Below are 19,149 nucleotides of genomic sequence, written 5' to 3'. Positions count from 1 at the left end.
TGTCTCACACCTCAGGCTGCACTGAGGGCCTTCTATAAACCCATACAGAGGGGCCTTTGTGAAACCCATCGTTGACACAGAAAGTTCACCTTAAAGCTGGAGTCAGGGCAGCTGCCCAACACACGGCTGCTGCTCTCCTGCAGGCCCTGAGCAAATGCTGTTCACTTTGCCCTGCTGCCTTCTTTTAAATGAGAAGGAATTGGTTTACATAAAAAAAGTTGGATTTATTCTGAGGTGTGGGGCCCTATGGTGCTGTTCAGAGAGAAATCACAGAGCAAACTGTAATTAAAAATAAAATCCTGAAACCCTAATCAAAGCATCTGAATGACAGCGTGAATCAGCTCTCCTGTGCTGCTGGGGGGTGGGGGGGTGGAGGAGGAGTGCATGCAAAGCAGGAGACAACAGTTGTCTGCTCTGGCTCTGATAGGATCCCATCCTGCTTGGAACTAGCAGGAGCTCCTGCACTGGAAGGGAAATGGGCAGGAATAGGAGCTGAGGCAGAAAAGAGGCAGATGCACGAATCCTGCTGCTCAGGCATGCAGCAACAGCAGGATGGGGGGTGGGGGGGCACCCCATGTGCCAGCCTGCAGCTGAGTCTGCATCCACTTGGCGTGATGACATCAGCTGTGCTGTGTCAGGGACCTGCTAAGCTCTGATTTCACATCTCCCAAACAGGAAGGAGTTACAAACATCATCTTCTCCTTACCCTGTCACCAGACTCTCCACGAATTCCAGTCGGACCAGGAAGGCCAGGTTCCCCACTGGCACCTTTGGGACCCTGTTAGGAGGACAGGGATAAAAGAGAGCTACAACCTAGAGGAACAAGAAACCCTACATGATATCCCCAGAGCTCATCACGTTTGAAAGCATTGCCTTGGATTTCCTCTCTCCTTTGTTCCCCAGGGACCATTTGCTTGCTGTTGGCATTGCTTTTACTGACTGCTCAGCAGTACAGCCTGCTCTCATTTCTGGTCAAGCACACTGACAAGGCACTCCAGCTTCTTGTTAATAAAACCACACCGCCTCAGCCAGCTCTCTGGGGACAGAGAGTGGTTGTAAACCAAGAAGGGAGAGGGGAGGAATAAAGAAGAGAATCCTCCATACAACAAAAGGGAAAAGGAGCTTGCTGATGACACCAGGTGTCCAGGTGAAGGAGGAAGCAAGCAAGGGGCCTCTACATGGTCAAACTCAAACCCTCCTGATATAAACACTAAACATCAGTTCCAGCAGGCAGCTTGTCCACCCTGACATTCTTTCTATTGTACTGTGTTAATGACGGTGCTAATCCAATCCTGCCAAGGGGAAAGACACTGCTTCCCCTCATTTGCTGCCATCACACAATGGTGAGCACAATGCAGCTGACCAGAACACGATGTGTGTGAAGTGACCCTTGTCTGCACACTGACCTGGAAGCCTCGGACACCGGGGGCTCCAATGGGGCCTGGGAGACCAACGGGGCCCTGAAAACGTAAGGAGATGATTCAGGCTCAGGTAACTCACCTGTGGCTCCATCTAACAGAGAAAACATGCAGTTTCATGTTGCGGAACACTTTTCCCAGTGGCATTGTTGCTGAACAGCCATCACAGCGGTGCTTGTGTTTTTACTGACACTTTTTAATATACTGTTACTATTAACAAAAATGCTTATTTGTATATATTTGTGGTTAAGAACCCATCATACTCATGAATGGTACAGATTGGTGGCAGCAAAAGATGAAAGTACACGATCTGTTCACTCTCCCAGAATAGCCCAGGCTATTTGTGCAAGTTAGAACTCTAATAACACAAGTCAGAAATTAGAAACCAATATTAAAAGTAAGCACGGGTTCAACTTTTACTGCATCCATGCCGTAAGTCTGCAGCAATGTAATTAGCTGAATTGCACTTCTTCTTCAGCTATCACACCATGATACCTGTTGTGGTACTGGCAATTTTGATGAAAAATTGCAGACATAAAAGCAAATATTATGAATAGAGTTCATTTCTAAGGCTGATTTCCCTCTCCTTGGGCATCTGAAGAGCAACTGCATGCAAACAGTAAATCATTATCCTGCTCAATTTCTTCCAAGTGGCACATACCAGAAATCATGTCAAACTTGCTGCAGGCTTCTGGATTTCAAAATGAGATTAATGGATAAAAAGAAAACAAAAAAGTCCATAAGAACCACTAGAAGGTCATGTTCAACTACAGTGGTAGCACAAGGTGGGGAATAAGACAATAAATGGTTACTTATGCACCACTGAGGACCTCAGAGCTCTTCAGCCCAAAGTTTTACAAAGCTGTCAGTACAGAAAGCAAAAGTGAAAACTGACAGAGCAGTACCTGTTTCACACCCACAGCAAGATAAAACTGCTGCAATACCAGGCACGGGCAAAGAAATGTGAGAACAGATTCCCACCTGAGAAATGCTTTGGCTTGGCACCATATGTTGTGAGTGTTGGGGTCTTTTCAAGCACTGCAGTGCTGTGCCTTTCTGGCATAAGATTCCCAGCAGGCCTACCAGCTTTGTAGCACATGTTAAGCTCCTGTCACTCAGGACTGCGATGCACAGCTCTGCAGTGCTGCTGCTTGGATAGCTCAGGTTTTGCAGTGCACCTCTACTGGGACGGGACAACATTGCTGGTGGCAGCATGCACTGAAATAGCTTACAGGACAGTGACTGCTCAGCTGCTGAACTGAAACTGCCTGAGAGCAATACAGTTAGAGAACAGTTAGTGGCCATTTGTTTTAGGCAGAGACTGTTTGCATGTCCTGAGCTCTCCTTTGGTTTCTGGTTCACAAGCAGCACGATACTTACAGTTGCTCCTCTGGGTCCCGGCAGACCTCTATCACCAGGAATACCAACATCGCCCTGAAACAACACCAAAGTCATCCCTGGCACTCAGGAGCAGCAAATCCACCTTCCCCAGCCCACTGTAAAGCCTCTGTACACTGGATCCCAGGTTACTGCAATCTACTGGGCCCCTCTGCCTGTTATCTTGTTACTGAGTGCTTTCCTTGTGCAGGTAAGCAGCACATCAGCTCCAGCTTCACAGATTGGTTTAAAGCACACTCAGCAGAGTTCACAATAAAATGTAAATGATGGGGATACGTACGGGGATACCTGGCTCTCCAGAGGGACCTGCCTCTCCCATCTCTCCAGGACTGCCCTGCAGAGGAAAAAGCAACACTCCATTAAGGACCAGTTTCAGAGAGCCATCTCTGTCCTAGAGAAACAAGCTGGAAAACAGAGTCAGAAAATAAGGACAGCTTTCAGATTTTACAGTTTCAGAACAAAGAAGAGAAATCCAAAGAACATTTAAAGAATGGAGGACAGATACACCCTGTGCTGGGACATAATGCAGGTGTTACTCTAATGCTCCATGGAAGCTTTTCCCCTGAGGTAGTGGTGGAAAGTCTCCAGAAGGAAAGATGAGATGATAATGCTAGGAAATGCTCAGTCCTCCTAAAGATGAACCTCACTTTCAGGACCTTGACAAAAAGGAACACACTTCTGAGCTTCACTAAATGACTGGTGAGACTCCTATGCATCTGGTACACGTTCAGTGAGCCAGATACAACAGCTGTCTCAGCAAGAGCAGGGTCACCTCTGTTGCTTTACCTCCTCAGTGGCAGGAACACAGCCTGGGCAGGAGCACAGACACCCTCACTGAGGGTCAGCCCTCCCCCAGGGCGCACCTGCAGGCACCGAACCTTTTTGCTGTTCAGGTTAATGGCTTTCCCACCAGAGCCCATCATTAGAGAGACTGACTCACTTACTGGTTCACCTTTAGAGCCTTTAATCCCTGCTCTTCCAGGCAGTCCCTGAAAAAGAAAGAAAGGAAGGAAAAAAAAAAAAAGCAGTGTCAGAAGCAGTCAAGCTATGAAATGTATTATTCTAGTCTGATTTGTCACACATGAAGTGTGGTTTGCTTGAAGCAATGGAGGAATTTACATTTCTGCAGTTTTCAACATGGAAATGATGCCTTCCATTTTCCTCTTGTCCATTGTAATAGCTGCTCTACACACACTACTCCTTAACAATTAGAGCAAAGAAGAGAAATACACAAATAACACAGCAGCAACATTTTGCACAGTGGAAAGCTCCCTCCTGGGTGTTGAAAATATTTTGTGAGACAGGAAGAAAGAAATGCTTTATCTCTATGTAAGTGGTTGGAAGTCTGGAGACACGAAACACTTTGCCAATGCACACCAGTAGGGCAGGGATCAGCACACTCACGAATCATGGTCAGCTGTATGCCCTGCATAAGGGATGTTCATCACTAGGATGGAAAAGAGACAATCCTTCTCGGATTCAGATTTTAAATTAGGCCAGATGGTCAGAAGCCAGGGCTTTACTATGCTGCTATTTGGTGCTAGTCCAGATGTTTCCCATCCCGTTTTGTACATCGCTCCCTGTCTGTATGTTGGGGAAATCACACTTCCTCTTGCATTAAATGGGTCCCTTTGTGAGACAGTGCACAAAATGAAGCTCCCCACTCCCAGCCATGCTGCCTTAATGCCTCGGAGGCGAGCAGTCAATGCTGCCATACTCACAGGAAGTCCGTTTGGCCCCTTCTCTCCAGGAACACCCATACGAGCTGCATCACCCTGTGGATATCGAGAGGTTAGGAGAGAGCTTCTGCTACTGGAAAATGATCTGACACAAGGAGGGGACACATTCCCTAATAGGCATTTGCAATCTTCTCCCTCCCCACGTGTGCAGGACCAAGAGCCTGTTGTGCCCACAGGAGGTGGGTACCCTCTGGACACAAGGGCTGTTAGATGCTTCTCGAGTTCCCTTGCAGCTCCCAGCCTTCATAACCCAATAATTTTCATTCCTTGGCAGCACATGGTGCACACTGTTCCTGTGGGATCACTATTTGAAAAATCAGGCAACAATTACCTGACAGCACTTTGTCTGCAGGCAATTAAAATAAACATATGTCTCCGTCAGCAGCTCTGAAAAGGCATCTCTGAAGGCCTAAAGTCAGTCAATAGGAACCACAGAGCACTGGGACATAGTTTAGATCATACATGCATGGCCCTTACTGTGCATCTTCCTTCTTTAGGGAATTTCCTTGGGATTAATTAATATAAGTAACTCCCCTCTTCTTCACTAGTCACACTGTTGGAAAACTAAAAGCAAAAGCTTTCCAGCAGTGTTTTATCCTTGACAAGAATCAGAAGCTTTGCAACACCCATGGGACAGTAACAGAAGTCTTTCCTACACAGTGTGTAAGTAGAACTTTACAAACCTTCTCACCATCGAGTCCAGGAGCTCCATCCCGCCCATCCTTGCCAGGTATGCCCTACAATCATACACAGTGCAGCTTAAGGTTACAAGGCAGACATTGGGGTCACAAAACACATCTACAGCAAAGAACCTTTGGGCAATGGGATCTCCAGTTATACTAGGAAACTGGGAAATCTGTCATGAAGAGCAATACAACTAGAGTCTGGTCCAACCAGGATTACACTGAAGGTTATGCAGATTCACAGAGCAGAAGCTTGATAACAAAACATTTAAGATGCAAGATTTCTCCTATCATGTTTCATCTTGTCATCTGCAAGACAGAGAGACTTACATCCTACTTAATTGACTTACAGGTTCTCCTATGAGCCCACGAGCCCCTGGGTTTCCTTTTGGTCCGGGTCTACCCTAGAAATCAACAATAAATCCTGTGTTATCCAGGACACAACCCTTATGAACAATCAGTAAACCATGACAATATTCAGACTCTGCGGGGATATTTCATTCAGTTTGCACCAACTCTTGTCTTGTTCATATAATTATGGTGTTTCCTTTAGCAAGCACCAGAAATGTGAGCCAGTGCTGGCTGCAGTGCCTGAGACAATTCCTGACTGTTTCGAGTGACAGAGATACAAAATCAGATCCCCACCATTAATTCCTATTCACAGCACCTGCAGTATTTTAGAAGAATGCATAAGAACAATTATCCCCTTTTTATAGACATAATTAGATAAAAGATCAGAAAACATATAGCACTGAGAGCAAAACCTTCTCCAAGGCAGGATGGCCAGTTAGCCCCTGCCACCTCCCTGCAACAGCTCCTCAGCCAGTAACAAACAGGTTCTCAAATTCTACTGTGCTTTAGAAATGGACAGTGCAAAGTGCTAAAAAAAAAGCAAACCAAGGGGGACAAGCCATAATAAAGCTGTCAGACAGACTGCTCTGAATGTCACGCCCAATGCTGGAGCACATGGAGGTTTTGCTGCACTTACAGTATCGCCTTTGGGCCCTCTGAACCCTTGAGGTCCTTTGATTCCTTGGTCTCCCTAAGACAAAAGGGGAAAAGCCATTAAGTATTTCCATCGCTCTCAAAGACTAATGCTTCCAGAGTGTAAACGATGAAGGGTTTTTTGTGCTGTTTGCAAGCATTAGCAGAGGTGTGAGTGTACACACTCCCCTAGGAGCTGGGCTGTACTTTCTGTTACACTCTGTAATTCCTGACACACGGGTGAATTGCAGCAAGGACTTCACAAGCAATCCCTCAGGGCAGAGACAGACTTCCCCTTCATTTACTGAAGCATTTTCTTTCACCAGAAACAGCGTAGGAGAAAAACTAATGGAAAATGCTCTCAGAGAGGCCATAATTCTGCAGATGCAGATCTGGTCTTGCATTTGGGCACACTAAGGTGGCTCTACAGGGGTCTATCCGCAGGCAGGTCTACAGAATAGGCACAAGGCACGACAGAGGGAAAGACACTGTGAGATCTGGGTCAGGTGAAATGGCACTGCTTTAACTGCAGGGAAAAAGGTGATGGGAATAATTTGCTGGAGTTGGTATATCTCCTTTCTGCTCATTGGCAGTGGAAGGCTCTGTTCAGAAAGGATAAACATTAGGCTTTGGCTGTGGAAGGCAGGCCACAAAGCAGCACATACAGCTCTCCCCGGAGGTCCTGGGATTCCAGGTGGCCCTCTGAAACCGATGTCACCCTGCAAAGAAAAACACATCCTTCTAATGCTGCTGTTGGCAGAGGGGAAGTAACAATATCCCTACCTCATCCCACAGTCTCAGAAAACACACAAAAACCTGGAAGGCTACCTCATATCTCTTACTAGTTTGTAATACAGACTTGCAAAAAGATCCCTCTCTGGACAAGCAGGTTTTTACTCCGGATCTCCCCATCATTATGTTTGCAACACACTGATATCATTCACAGCCTTGATATCTTGCTCTCGTTCCTAAATCAATGCATGATTTTATCAGACTCAAAACCATTCAGCCTCTAAGACAATGGTCAGGGGACACTGGTGAACCTCCAAAGCCATGATGAGATATTGACCTCATTCTCATTGAAGAGACTCCACATCCTGAAAATCTTTGCTCATCAACAGTTCTTTGACTCTTTTTTGGAAAGAGAGAACAGAAAGAGAAATGTTCATGATAGATTTCTCAGTTGTTCTTTTTTTTTTCTTCCAAGATTCTTTAGCACTGTCAGTCCTGCAAAGGCAGCACGTTGTCCCTGTCTGAATGTCTCAATCAACACCAGGCCTGATCCTGCCAATCCCCCAGGTATGCAGATTCATTCTGCCCTTGGAAGGTTATTTTGTTCAGTGGGCGTGCAAGAAAAAGGCTGCAATCTGCATCTCTACATGTTTCCCAGTGGTCTTCATTAAAGATAAATGGGCACCTGCCATCCGGACTTCACATGGCACAAATCAATGGTAGAGGGAGAGAAATCAGGAAGTTTTTCTTACTCTGTCACCAGCTGGACCCATTGGACCAGGGAGACCTCTTAGTCCTCTTGGGCCCTAATTAAGAAAACAAATCAGTTAAAACCCTATCACTGTTAAAACACAAAACAATGAAACAGAATGGCACGGCGGTTCATGAACACAAAAAACCTTAAGAAACTCCAGGGAATGGCAGAAAGCTCAGTCTCCTGTTACACAAAAATGACTCTTCCCCCTTCAGTGATGACCTCAGAGTAAGTGACACAGTGGAGATACTCCATGTGGTCCAGCTTTCAGATTGCCTGCTTCCTCTAGCCCAATTGCCAGGCTGTCAAGCCATCCCAGCACTCAGCATCAGAAAGGGGCAAAGCATCCAGAGCTCTATCAGAGTCCCAGGACAGTGGCTATTTGTTTGGATGTTTCATCCAAGATGAGGTGCCAAAACCAAGACCTGAACTAAAGCTCTGTCAATCTAATATGATTTTACTTTTATTTTTCTTTCCTTCCCCCCGCCCTGCAATTTTTCTCATGTACTTTTATAGATGCAAGAGCTGCCTGTAAAATGTGAAATGATCAGTTGCAGCATTCAGTTTCAAAGCAAAAAGGACTTGGGAACCAGTCTGAAGAGCAGGTGTTACCTGCAGGCCAACGCTGCCAGGGATGCCTGGAGGACCCGGAGGGCCAGGGCTGCCCTGGAAGAGAAAAATTAATTAGCAAGAGCAGAGGCCACACGAGCCTGCCCCCCAAAGCCAGTACTTTCCCGTCCTATTCCTTCCTGAGCTCTCTTCTACCCACATTTCTGCTGTAGTTTTTGCTTCTACATCATCTGCAATTTCTTTTACATGCAAGAACACTCCATCAGCCAGGAGTTTACCTGAACGATCAATGCATGGCTTTTTCCTGAGCTGACATCCCTGCATACGAAACAATAGCAGTTAACTTATAGAGCTGATCTTAACGTGATGACTGTTGGAAAGATGAATTGCCTTGAAGTAGTAACACACAGACATACATGCAGAGCAACAGAAGCAATTAGACTTCAGGCATAATTTCCCGTTGCTGTTCAGATCATTGCCTTACATCTCCCTGTCTCCTCAATAAAACTGTTTGCTGTGGTGTTTTTAAGTACCAAAGTCCCTCCCCACCCCTTAGATTGAAGCTTACCTTCTCTCCTTCTTTGCCTATTTCACCAGGTTCTCCTTTGTGACCAGTGTGTCCCTAGAAATAAGAGCTCATTTTCAATTACCCCATTTCCAGTACAGTCTTATTACAGAACTTAAAGTTTACCAGATAACTTCAAGACCTAAAACCACACAATGGAAAGAACCAAGGAAATAACATATACATGTAATTGTGAGAATTCAGGTCAGTTCTGGAGCCAGCCAGCCCTGCCCTGCTCCTGTCAGTCCCGCTTGGCATCACTGTGTCAAAACTGACCTTGTTTCAGGAAATACCCAGACTTGAGTTGCATGGGGAACAGGTGTCCAGGTGCAATTTTCAGTTACAGGTCAGTCACCAGAACTCAGCTCCCATCACTTCTGAACACGGGGCTGAGATGTTTCTGAAAACCCTTTTTCTGCATTTTTTTTTTTTTTTTTTAAGTCACCTTTAACATCTGCATCATAGGGCTTGCTGGAGTGCGTCTGCTGTCCAGAATTCACACAAATTGTGGAGTAGGGGGCACAGAAAGAGAAGTTTAACTGCTGAGTGTGGTTTCCTGAGTGCTGCAACCTAGAATTTAGGTACCACAACCCAGTAAACAGAAAGCTGCCTCGGGTTCACAGTGACATCTGTTTTGGGAGACACCTTCGTCTCTGCAGATGGCATTTTTCTTACCTTGAAGCCTGGCATTCCTGGAGGACCAGGAGGACCTGGTGGGCACAGAGCTGGGCACTGCAAGAAACAGGAGCACTTTGGGTTAGTGAATACACACAGTGCATCCATGGAAGTGGGTTTCATTACTAAAGGAAAGGAAAAGGCCATGTCTGGAAGCAGGTGTGGCTTTAAATCCACTAATTCACACATACCATAACATGGTCAGTGGTATTTCCCTATGGGAAAGGGGTCCTAAAACAGGTTCTCAGGCCCATAGCAACCCATAAAATAATGATTTCTGCTTGGTCAGCTTCACTCAGAGCATGCTTGCATGGACTGTAAGGAATTCTGAAGGCTGAGAGTTGTCCACAGCCCAGAAATAATGGAGAACCACAAATCCTCAGCAAAGTAGCACAGATACATTAGAAATCATTAGGAACATTTCTATGCATGCATTGACCCCTATTGATTTCCATGAGGCACCTCATCTAATTGAAACAAGGGCAAGCATTAAGGCTTATCAGAAGGGGATGAATAGCAAGTTAACCCCAATACCAACAAGCTGGTGCCTGCAGGTGTCTAGGGCTGGCTGAGCCCCTGATGGGGACTCTAGCTTGAGTGGGAATGAATCAGAGCATGGATGGAAATGTAATGGGGGTTCCAAAAGCCCTTCTCTAAGAACTGTATTGTTATGAACAATATTTTTTTTCTGCAGCTTTTATTTTATTTATTTTTTCTTTTAATAAAACTTCAGGCTACATCTACGTGACAAGAATTTAGTTTTCTGGTATATTCCACAGCGTAACTTAAATTAAAATTGCAGAAATAGTATCCTTTCCTATTAACTTCCATGTGAATTGCCATAAGGTAGTCTAAACTGGTTCTGAGTTTTTTGGGACACGCCAATTAGGAAACCAGAGATGTTGTCATAACAACAGATGTGAAATCAGAAAATGTCACTTCCATCGCTCATGGGCTTAACACTCCCTTCATTCCCTTGAAAGAAAGGAATGAAGGCGTTCTCATAAAGAAGAAAGTCTAAACAAAGCATATGCCCAACGGAGCTCCATGCCATCATCCATAGAAATAAACAGTGCAACACGCACAACCTTTTCTCTTGCAAAGCAGGATTGGGAACAGATGCATGAAAATCTGTTCCTACTTGCCAAATGCTAAAGTTGTTTTGTAGAGGAAGAATGTATGCAAAACCTGCACTTGGGAAGCAAACTAGAAAGCAAAGATCGTGTGAAAAAATCAGTGCTCATCTATCTACCTCCTTGCAAGAACATTTCAGTCTTACAAACACCTACTCATTCAACACTTATGCTTCCTGCAGTATGGCAGCATGCTAGACCTATGTCTGCAGGTCTGAATGGCACACGTTGACCTTCCTCCAAGTATGTCAACAAAAATATTCTCATGCTACATCAAGAGAAACCTACCTGAAGGTCCCCACCGCCTTCGGGAATGATGCCTGCAAGACCCTGAAATTCATAACAATGGTCTTTAATCATATCCAGGCAAACAAAAAGAAGAAACATTATCTCCAGAAAATGCACCTTACAAACCCAGCTCAGCTGAATTAGCACAGGGCAGATACCTCACCACACGGTGTGAAACAGCCCCTGAACCTAGCGTTAGTTATGAGCTGCATGTCCTCAAAATGGACATGGCAGACTTGAACTGGGGATGCACAGATTAGTCTGGGAAAGGTCCCTGAGCCTCAGGCCATGAGGGCAGCAGTTTCAGGAGAGCAGCTGTACCTGGCCCTCTTTAGGGACTGGGGGAAGGCTCTCCTGAGGCCAATTTGACCTTCCAAAGAAACTCAGCCAAGCCAAGTCTTGTTGGTTTCAAGACCCCTTGCTGGCACAACAAGAACACACACCAACAATTGGGGCTCCTGTGGGAATCTGCCTGTGGCAGGGGCTCCCAGATAGGGATCATTTCTCTGGCACACACTTTACCATCAAGAGACATGCAAGCAGTAAACAAAACAAATAATAAACAAACAGGAAATGATCCACACGCTGAAGAGCAGCTAGTGAAGTCATTGCTCTCCCGGGGCACAGTGTTTACAGGTTGCTGAAACTCAGCCCAGAGAAGGAGTGCTCATGGTAATTGCAGCAAGTAAAACGCACACGTTCTGGCAGCAAGATGAAAATTCTAGACTCCCCATGGGAAGTTTCTCACATTCATTCACAATTCTCAACTTACGGGAGGTCCAGGTGGTCCAGGAGGCCCTGGGAATCCTGGCAGACCAGAAGGCCCCTAAAAAGAGAAAGAATATAAAGAATTTATCTTCTTAACCATTTAGATGAAAACATGAAGAGAGAATAAGGATAGCTACCAAATGCCACTGCAGTTTGTGAATGTGAGGCAAGATATCTCAAATTAGCCTAAATGGCACCTTTCTGTCTGCAGAGGATTCTGGTGCTAAAAGAGAAAAGCAGATGCACGTGCAAGTATAAGGAGCAGGATGGAAGAATATATTCTGTATCTACACCCCTGCTTCTACTGGCTCTGTACCTCTCCAGTGGAGCCATGGGCATCCAAAAATGATGGTATGCTTCTACAGAATGGGCTCCCTCCAATTAGACTCTTTCTGCTCAACAGCTTCTTATTGAGGGTGCTGAAAGTACATGCCAGTGGGGCAGATCTCTCTTCTCGTGGCACTGACTGCTCTTTGGCTGTTACTCATTGATGGTAAAAGATCTGTCTGTAAGCAGCTGCACACCAAAGCACTGCACTGTTGACAAGGTTGATCCTGCACAAGCTGATACAAGGGATAGCATTGCCCATGTGCATTTGTAGAGCTTGCATTGCCTCGTGCATCATGCTTCCAGAACAGAGTAAGAAAACAGAAATGAACTTCACTCTTTTATAGTTGTGGCATGTTTGATAAGTGGGAAAAACTTACAGGAGGACCCCGAAATCCATTTCCACCTGGAAGTCCACTGGGTCCTGGAGGCCCCTGTTGAACAGAGAAAAAAGCTTTACACCTTGGTGACCTCACGTAGCTGCCAAAGCCCAGGGGCAAACAGTCTGACTGTATTCATTTGTCTAATCACCCAGAGAAGCCCAGCCCCACACACATCAACTGTTTTGCCAATGCACTTCTTTCTTCTTGCTCCACCTTCCCATAGAGTTTTCTATTAGCATTGCCACTCATAGCCAACATCTGCCCCATGCTGATCAGCTCTGAGGCACTCCAAGAGCCTGCTGAACAAAAGCTGCTGCTCCAGAAATGGCCATTTCCAGCAATGACAAGGCTGCTCGGCCTTGAATCAACAGCAGTGATCAGCTGCATTAGGATAAGGATACACAAAAATGGTCCACAAAGCTGCCAACCTGCAGGACTCCATATCCTGTCCAGATTAAAAAAAAAAAAAAAAGCCCCATCTCTTAAATAGTAATTTAAACCTCTTTTTTTCAAAAAGAATCTCATTACTTACTGGAGGTCCTGGTAGTCCTTTACCCTGGAAACAACATTTGAAAGAGATCACTTAGAAATTGAACATATAATAGGAGGAGCAATACCTCAGAAAATGCTGCTTAATTTTAATTTTCCTTTCAGTTTTCATAGCACTCTCCTGCCCCCACTTACTGTAATTCATACTCAGAACACAGCTAGAGTCTTAATGAATCCTTTTTATTGCCTCTAGTAATTTGTATTCCTTTTACATCCTTGTTACCTATGAGACATCTCTAAATAAAGCCACATGTGGTGGTGACACGGTAGTGGGACAGGGACATTTATGAAGAAAACATTCGAATTTATTCATCTGCTTTCCCTATCTTCAAACATTTGTTTGCTTCCTGAGACCTCATCTCAGCTGACACCCACTGGCTGTCCTGTGATGTGAGATCCAGGGAAGTGGGGGTACTGAGTTAGCTGTGGCCACCCACCAAAATGAGCACCTATGCACGTCGTGCTGCCACTTCAGGGAAGGGCTTACATCTGCTGATGGCATTCGAATCAGCATAGCAAGCTCTGCAGTTGAGCTCAGCTTCATGAAGAAACAGAGATACTGATAATTGCTGGGGAAGAGTGTTAGCTTGTTTAGCATTAATTCAGTGTTTTTGTAAATGCAACAGCAGCTGTATTCAGAAACCCTTAGGCTTGATGCTAAATATACAGTATATACAGTATAACTGGATATATTTATATATACAGTTACCACTTGATTTGATGGAAAAGATTTAAGGGGGCTTTCTTTACAGAGACATCACTTCTGGTCATTATGAACTTACATGACTCTTCTATTATTCCATCAAAGCTAAATACGACTTGCCAGTAGATACTGAGATGTTTAACATAGCAATACGGATTTCAAAATGAGCACAGAATGGTCAGTGATGTTTGTGCAGCAAAATAGCTTGATATATGAAAGTCTGTTTCATTTACTTATACAATACAAAAGACATTATCTGACAGAAGGAAGGTTTGATATGTTAGTCTTCATCCCAAGCTAGGTGACCTTATAACATCTCTGAACTAAGCACAGGCTCCACGTCACCAGAACAGCTCAAACACAGATACTTAAGCACCTAAAATGATATTTTCACTCATTCAGGTTTAGATCTCTTGATCTGGGATACAAGGCTTCCCCCCTCTTCTCTCAGGGCAGACTCTGGCATACAATGACACACCACCCTTACATGCAAAGATCTGGGAGTTACTTACAGCTGGTCCAGGTGGCCCGGCAGGTCCTAATGCACCCTACAGAAATAAAACAACAGAGTGCAAATTAGCAGGTCAATCAGAAACTCCCATACGGTAAGACATCAGTGTCTGCTCTGCTTGATAGTACTCTGCTTGGAAAATCCAGCAGCATCTGATAAAAACAGCACACAGCTGGGGATGCTCGGCCAAATTTACAGTTACAAGGACAGAAACCTATGGGTAATAATGATACTGTTGTTATAAATTACTTGATTGAACAATATTCTAAGATAGTAGGGAGCTAAGCTCTGAACTTGCCCCAAAAAATTCCTCCCCCACTTGTTGGCTATGAATACCTAAACATTCACAAACTGTACATCACAAACTGTAATCTCATTCATTGAAATATTCTCATTCATAGTACTTTCATGATGTAGATCCAGTGATGAAATTATCTGGAATCATTTACATGATTTGGATTTGTTCTAGTGTACATTATCACATCATACATCTCCCTGCAGGCAAAGGTTTTGATGGGGGCAGCTTCTGCCTTCTCACTGGTTTCCTTGGCAAATAAATTCCCAATCTCCTTTTTGCCATTTGCATTCTTCCTCTTAAGATCACCAAACTCTAGTCAAGCTTACGTCTTAAACTTGAATCATCCTTGAAATTGGTGAAACCACATTTGCTTAACTAAAGGTGACAAGCTAGCCAGCTTACTCTCAGCCCCTCTGCTGCACTGCAGAGCCTTCCTCAGCCTCTCACCAGCTGGACTGCCTAAACCTGCTCTCCAAAAGTCCTCAGCTCTACCAAACACATCTGAGGAATGATTTCCTGAGCTGGAAATAAGTCACATCCATCCCTACAGCCACAGAGACAAGGCACGGACAGACCAGGAAAGGATCCCAGCACAGGGCTGCTCACTGTGATCCCAAGGATGACTGCAGCCTTTCTTAATGTTGGGCATACCAAATGAGATTAGAAATGTTTTCACTTGTTAAATCTAAAGAGAAAGATACTGAGGACCCAAGTGCCTCATTAAGAATAGCCTTGTGAGGGAAGGAGTGTAATCCAATCAAAATCAGCTCTGCTGCAGATGTCAGCTCATTCATTTTTCTTGCTGCAGGTTACTCTGGTTTTCATCCGGTTGCTTTTATCTTTAGGCTGAAGTCTTTATGCACAGTGCCTATGGGATGAGCTGAGATCTCTCTTTGTAAAAAAAAAACAAAACAACAACACAGAATTTCCAGCATCTACTGATTTACACCCTTAACCCTGCTCCCACCAAAAAAAAAAAAAAAGAGAGAGCTGGATAGGCCCCTTCTGCTTTGCCATTGCACTCAAAGTACCAAGTGCTGGTCTTTTCCCCTCCCTAATATTGAGGGTGTGAGGTGTAGCACTCAGTGGTGAACATTTTTGGTGCAGTCATGGATCACCGAGGCCCTGAGCAAGCTGATGTGACTCCATTAAATCTTAATGAAAAACTCTAATTTACACCTCTACTTTAATAACACTGACTCAACTCATCCTCCTGATAACAATGTTCTTTCTCTATTGAAAACAATCTTACCCTGATTTTCCATTTTAAAGCCATATGCTTTATGAATATACAACTATTGAGAGCAGGAAATTCTTGATTAATATGGCATTATGAGTTCATAAATAAATAATGCATAGCTAAAAACAGCCTTCCAGGAGCCCACTTCCATTTGCCAAACAACTTCACTCTCAAGCACTTCAGTTCAGAAATACATGTCTATTCATAACAAGGCACAGTGCTACGCATGCATTCAATCCCACAGCAGTCAATGGACATCTGCTGCTTTCAGTGATTCCCATAGGAGCCTGCTGTGTTCTTTAAACATGTGCAAAAGAAAGAAAGTCAGGATAACCATGCTGCCCTTTTAGAGTGATAGAGCTTTTAGAGCTTCTTTTCTTTTTCCAGGCTTTTATTAGTCCAATTAAAATGATTTTCCAGACAGATCACTGACCTCGAAAAACTCCCATAAATGACAACATGCCCCAAGTTTGCCCCATGCTGACAGACTGAGTTAAGAGACAGGGGAAATCATGTCAAATCAGAACACAAAGTTACAGTAACTCTGTGTGCTAGAACACTGTTTGTGTGCTCCTACCAAATACTTGGAGGGGAAGTTCTCGTGCCCAGGAATTATCTGCTCCATTACCCTGCTAACTCAGACTTCACAAGCTAAGGTAGGCATGGCCAAATGTTACCAGTGAACGTGAAACAGGGGAACAGAACTTCTCAGTTTTAATATGTGCTCCTCAACATTTCAATTTTAAAAATCAGAGCTCAGTTTCCTGAGGGAAGTTTCCTGGACTCTCATCACAGTCTGAGATGGGACTCTGGGGAGACAGGTTTGTCATAAGAAGAGTGCAGGATGCAAGAGTTTTAGTGCAGTGCTGATGGACAGAAGCTCAGAGCTGTGATCAGGATGCTTGGGTTCAATTTTCCCAGAGGCCAAGTTAATTTTGCCTTGCACAGGTGAAAGGAAGAAGAGCGTATCAAAGACACGTGGCTCTACCACTCAATGCTTTAACTAAGACAACTCAGAGTTTTGTGCTTTGGTTGAGTCTCTGGGGCAAAAAAAAAAAAAAAAAAAAAAGATTGAGAAATACTGAACATGGTAGAGAAGTCCACCAGCAGTACTACTTTCTTTTTTTAATCCCTACACACTGCAATCTGTGTTGAGCCCATCACTGCAGCCCCAAGTTCAAGAGAACTGTGGACCAGCTCCTGACTTGTGATAGAAGAGAGGAGGATGGCCATGCTGGGTAAAATCTGTGCTGAATGCCTCACCTACGCTGTGTTCCCAGTGTCATCACAGAGGCATACGTATCTTTCTGGCCCCATTACAGATGACCTGAAGGACACCTGTAGCATCACAGACAGCCATTTCTCCCTGTGATGTCCTTCTGCAGAGCCATAATACATAAGTAGTAAGAAAAAAACTTTTTTTAAAAAAATTTCTATATCAACTAGGGAAATCTATTCCAAAGCAGCTAATAATGTCAACCACATGAACAGCCTCAGAATTAATAAAAGGCAATAGTTTGAACAGCTAATGTAATTATATCCATAACAGAACTGCAAAATCAGGCTGAAAATAAAGACCCAAATAGCTTCACTTTGATGAATGTTTTAATTAAGTCTATGGATTGCTCTTTTGGATGCTCAAAATACCACAGGAGATGTTCTGCACTGGTATTTGCACTGAAACTATCCAAAACTCATTCAAAATCATGCAAAAGAAGGATGGATCCCATGCCTTGCACCTACAGAAAAACCATTTGGGTCTTCATTTCAAAGGCCTAAGCATTCTGCAAGGGTTCACAGATAAATAACCCGCCATCATCAATACCCCAGTGTCACCAATTCAGAAAGATAGGAGGAGTCATCAGTGTAAGCAATGACAAAGTCCCATTCCAAGGCACGGGGGATGCAATGTGGTACTCACACGGTCTCCTGGAGGCCCATTTGGGCCAGGAGGGCCATCAGTTCCTGTTAAACCCTGTGGAAATACAAGAATAAATGTAAAGACAGAGAAACACAGAAACAAGAGCTGTAGGAAACTCCTGTCACTGTCATATACCACCCTTCAGGAAAGCCTAACCTCTTCAATTCTCCCTGTAGTTAAACAGAAGACCAGAAGCAAATTACCTGTATTGTTCCCTATGCATTTTAAGTACAGATGAACACCACCAAGAGATCTTGTTGTTGGAGTTTACTGAGTGGCTGTTCCTCAGCTCAGCAGTAGAAGCTGCCTAAATGCTTCCTCTTAGCCTGAAGTAGAAGAAAAAACGCTGGCTATGCTCTGTTGTTATGGCAGTAAATTGTTAAGCTAGGAAGACTTCCCTATATACAGTCACCTGTCCAGGTCTGAACAGAAAAATAAAAACAAAAAACCAGGCAAGAGAGCAGCAAGCTTCAAGCAAATAAGTAACACTGGATTTCCAAAATCAGGCTCAACTGGTTTGCTTTCAAAATGCCAACAGATGATCCTATTTCTCCAGCCCTGCCTAGCACACTTCCCAAGAGCTGCAATGTTTCACTGTAACTGTGCTGTCCTATCAGTTCTGCATCCCAAAATCACTCTCATACTGCTTAGTTCAATCTAAAGATGCCTTCAGCTCTTAGAACATCTCCTAATTTATAAGATGTAGCTTCAGTACCCGCTTTTCTTCTCCAGTAGATGCAGAGCAGGTTGATGAGACGCAGGGCAACATTCATGTACATGAAATGCTTAAACAGCTTAAGAGATGACAAAATACTCACGTCTACTCCAGGAAGGCCAGGCAGCCCAGCTTCACCAGCTGCTCCAGGCTTTCCTGGTGCACCCTTTGGTCCCTAAATGAGAAAACAGGCAATTCTTTATACCATAGCAAATGAAATGCATCACGTGTTGATAAAGACTACAAAATGGAGGTTCACCTGTTGATGTGTTAATCTTACACCACATAAGGTGGAAGAATTACTCCCGAGAGGTGAAATTTGTCATGAACCCATGTCCAAATCCTAAATGTGTTTCAGTGCTTTAGCTCAGTTCTCCACAACCCTATTCAGACACAGCTACCCTTAAACTGTTCCTAATAGAAGAGAAAGGGATAGCACATGCAACACGAAGGAAGGGACAGAATATGTGACCCAAAGCAGAGCTGTGCCACACTTTTCACCACCACGTGACAGACTGGGAGTTGAAGCAGACCTAAACTGACACCAAAAATAAACATGTATACATAGCTAGGTGCCAGTTTTTGTTACACTGGTGATGGGTGAGCTGTATTTCAGGTATAGAATCATAGAATGGCCCGAGTTGAAAAGGACCACCATGATCATCTTGTTTCAACCCCCATGAATTCAACCCCCATGAATGCACGTCCTCCTCTAGCAATGAAACAAAAGAATCTGTTTCTCCCCAGAACCAGTGCTGAGTTAACTTATGGAAAGGGAGCCATAAGACTTAGCTC

At 44.3% G+C, this 19,149-nt stretch overlaps 1 protein-coding gene across 1 annotated transcript in view; it reads right to left on the bottom strand.

The window, feature by feature from the left end:
* Positions 1–19,149, bottom strand: part of COL9A3 (collagen type IX alpha 3 chain) — a 34,616-nt gene that overhangs the window by 8,256 nt on the left and 7,211 nt on the right. Inside the window, exons 4-24 of the mRNA XM_031589966.2 lie at positions 18,458–18,529; positions 17,640–17,693; positions 14,182–14,217; positions 12,950–12,973; positions 12,415–12,468; positions 11,712–11,765; positions 10,940–10,981; positions 9,519–9,575; positions 8,847–8,900; positions 8,321–8,374; positions 7,707–7,760; positions 6,888–6,941; positions 6,227–6,280; positions 5,589–5,642; positions 5,239–5,292; positions 4,538–4,591; positions 3,761–3,805; positions 3,097–3,150; positions 2,799–2,852; positions 1,407–1,460; positions 707–778 (exon numbers count right to left, since the gene is read on the bottom strand). Of these exons, the coding sequence (XP_031445826.1) occupies positions 707–778; positions 1,407–1,460; positions 2,799–2,852; positions 3,097–3,150; positions 3,761–3,805; positions 4,538–4,591; positions 5,239–5,292; positions 5,589–5,642; positions 6,227–6,280; positions 6,888–6,941; positions 7,707–7,760; positions 8,321–8,374; positions 8,847–8,900; positions 9,519–9,575; positions 10,940–10,981; positions 11,712–11,765; positions 12,415–12,468; positions 12,950–12,973; positions 14,182–14,217; positions 17,640–17,693; positions 18,458–18,529 (1,104 nt within the window). The remainder of the gene's footprint in view (positions 1–706; positions 779–1,406; positions 1,461–2,798; positions 2,853–3,096; positions 3,151–3,760; positions 3,806–4,537; positions 4,592–5,238; positions 5,293–5,588; positions 5,643–6,226; positions 6,281–6,887; positions 6,942–7,706; positions 7,761–8,320; positions 8,375–8,846; positions 8,901–9,518; positions 9,576–10,939; positions 10,982–11,711; positions 11,766–12,414; positions 12,469–12,949; positions 12,974–14,181; positions 14,218–17,639; positions 17,694–18,457; positions 18,530–19,149) is intronic.

The sequence above is a fragment of the Phasianus colchicus genome, chromosome 17 (genome assembly GCF_987193195.1).
Source record: "Phasianus colchicus chromosome 17, bPhaCol1.hap1.1, whole genome shotgun sequence".
Lineage (NCBI taxonomy): Eukaryota > Metazoa > Chordata > Aves > Galliformes > Phasianidae > Phasianus > Phasianus colchicus.
This window is presented reverse-complemented; position numbering and strand designations above follow the sequence as displayed.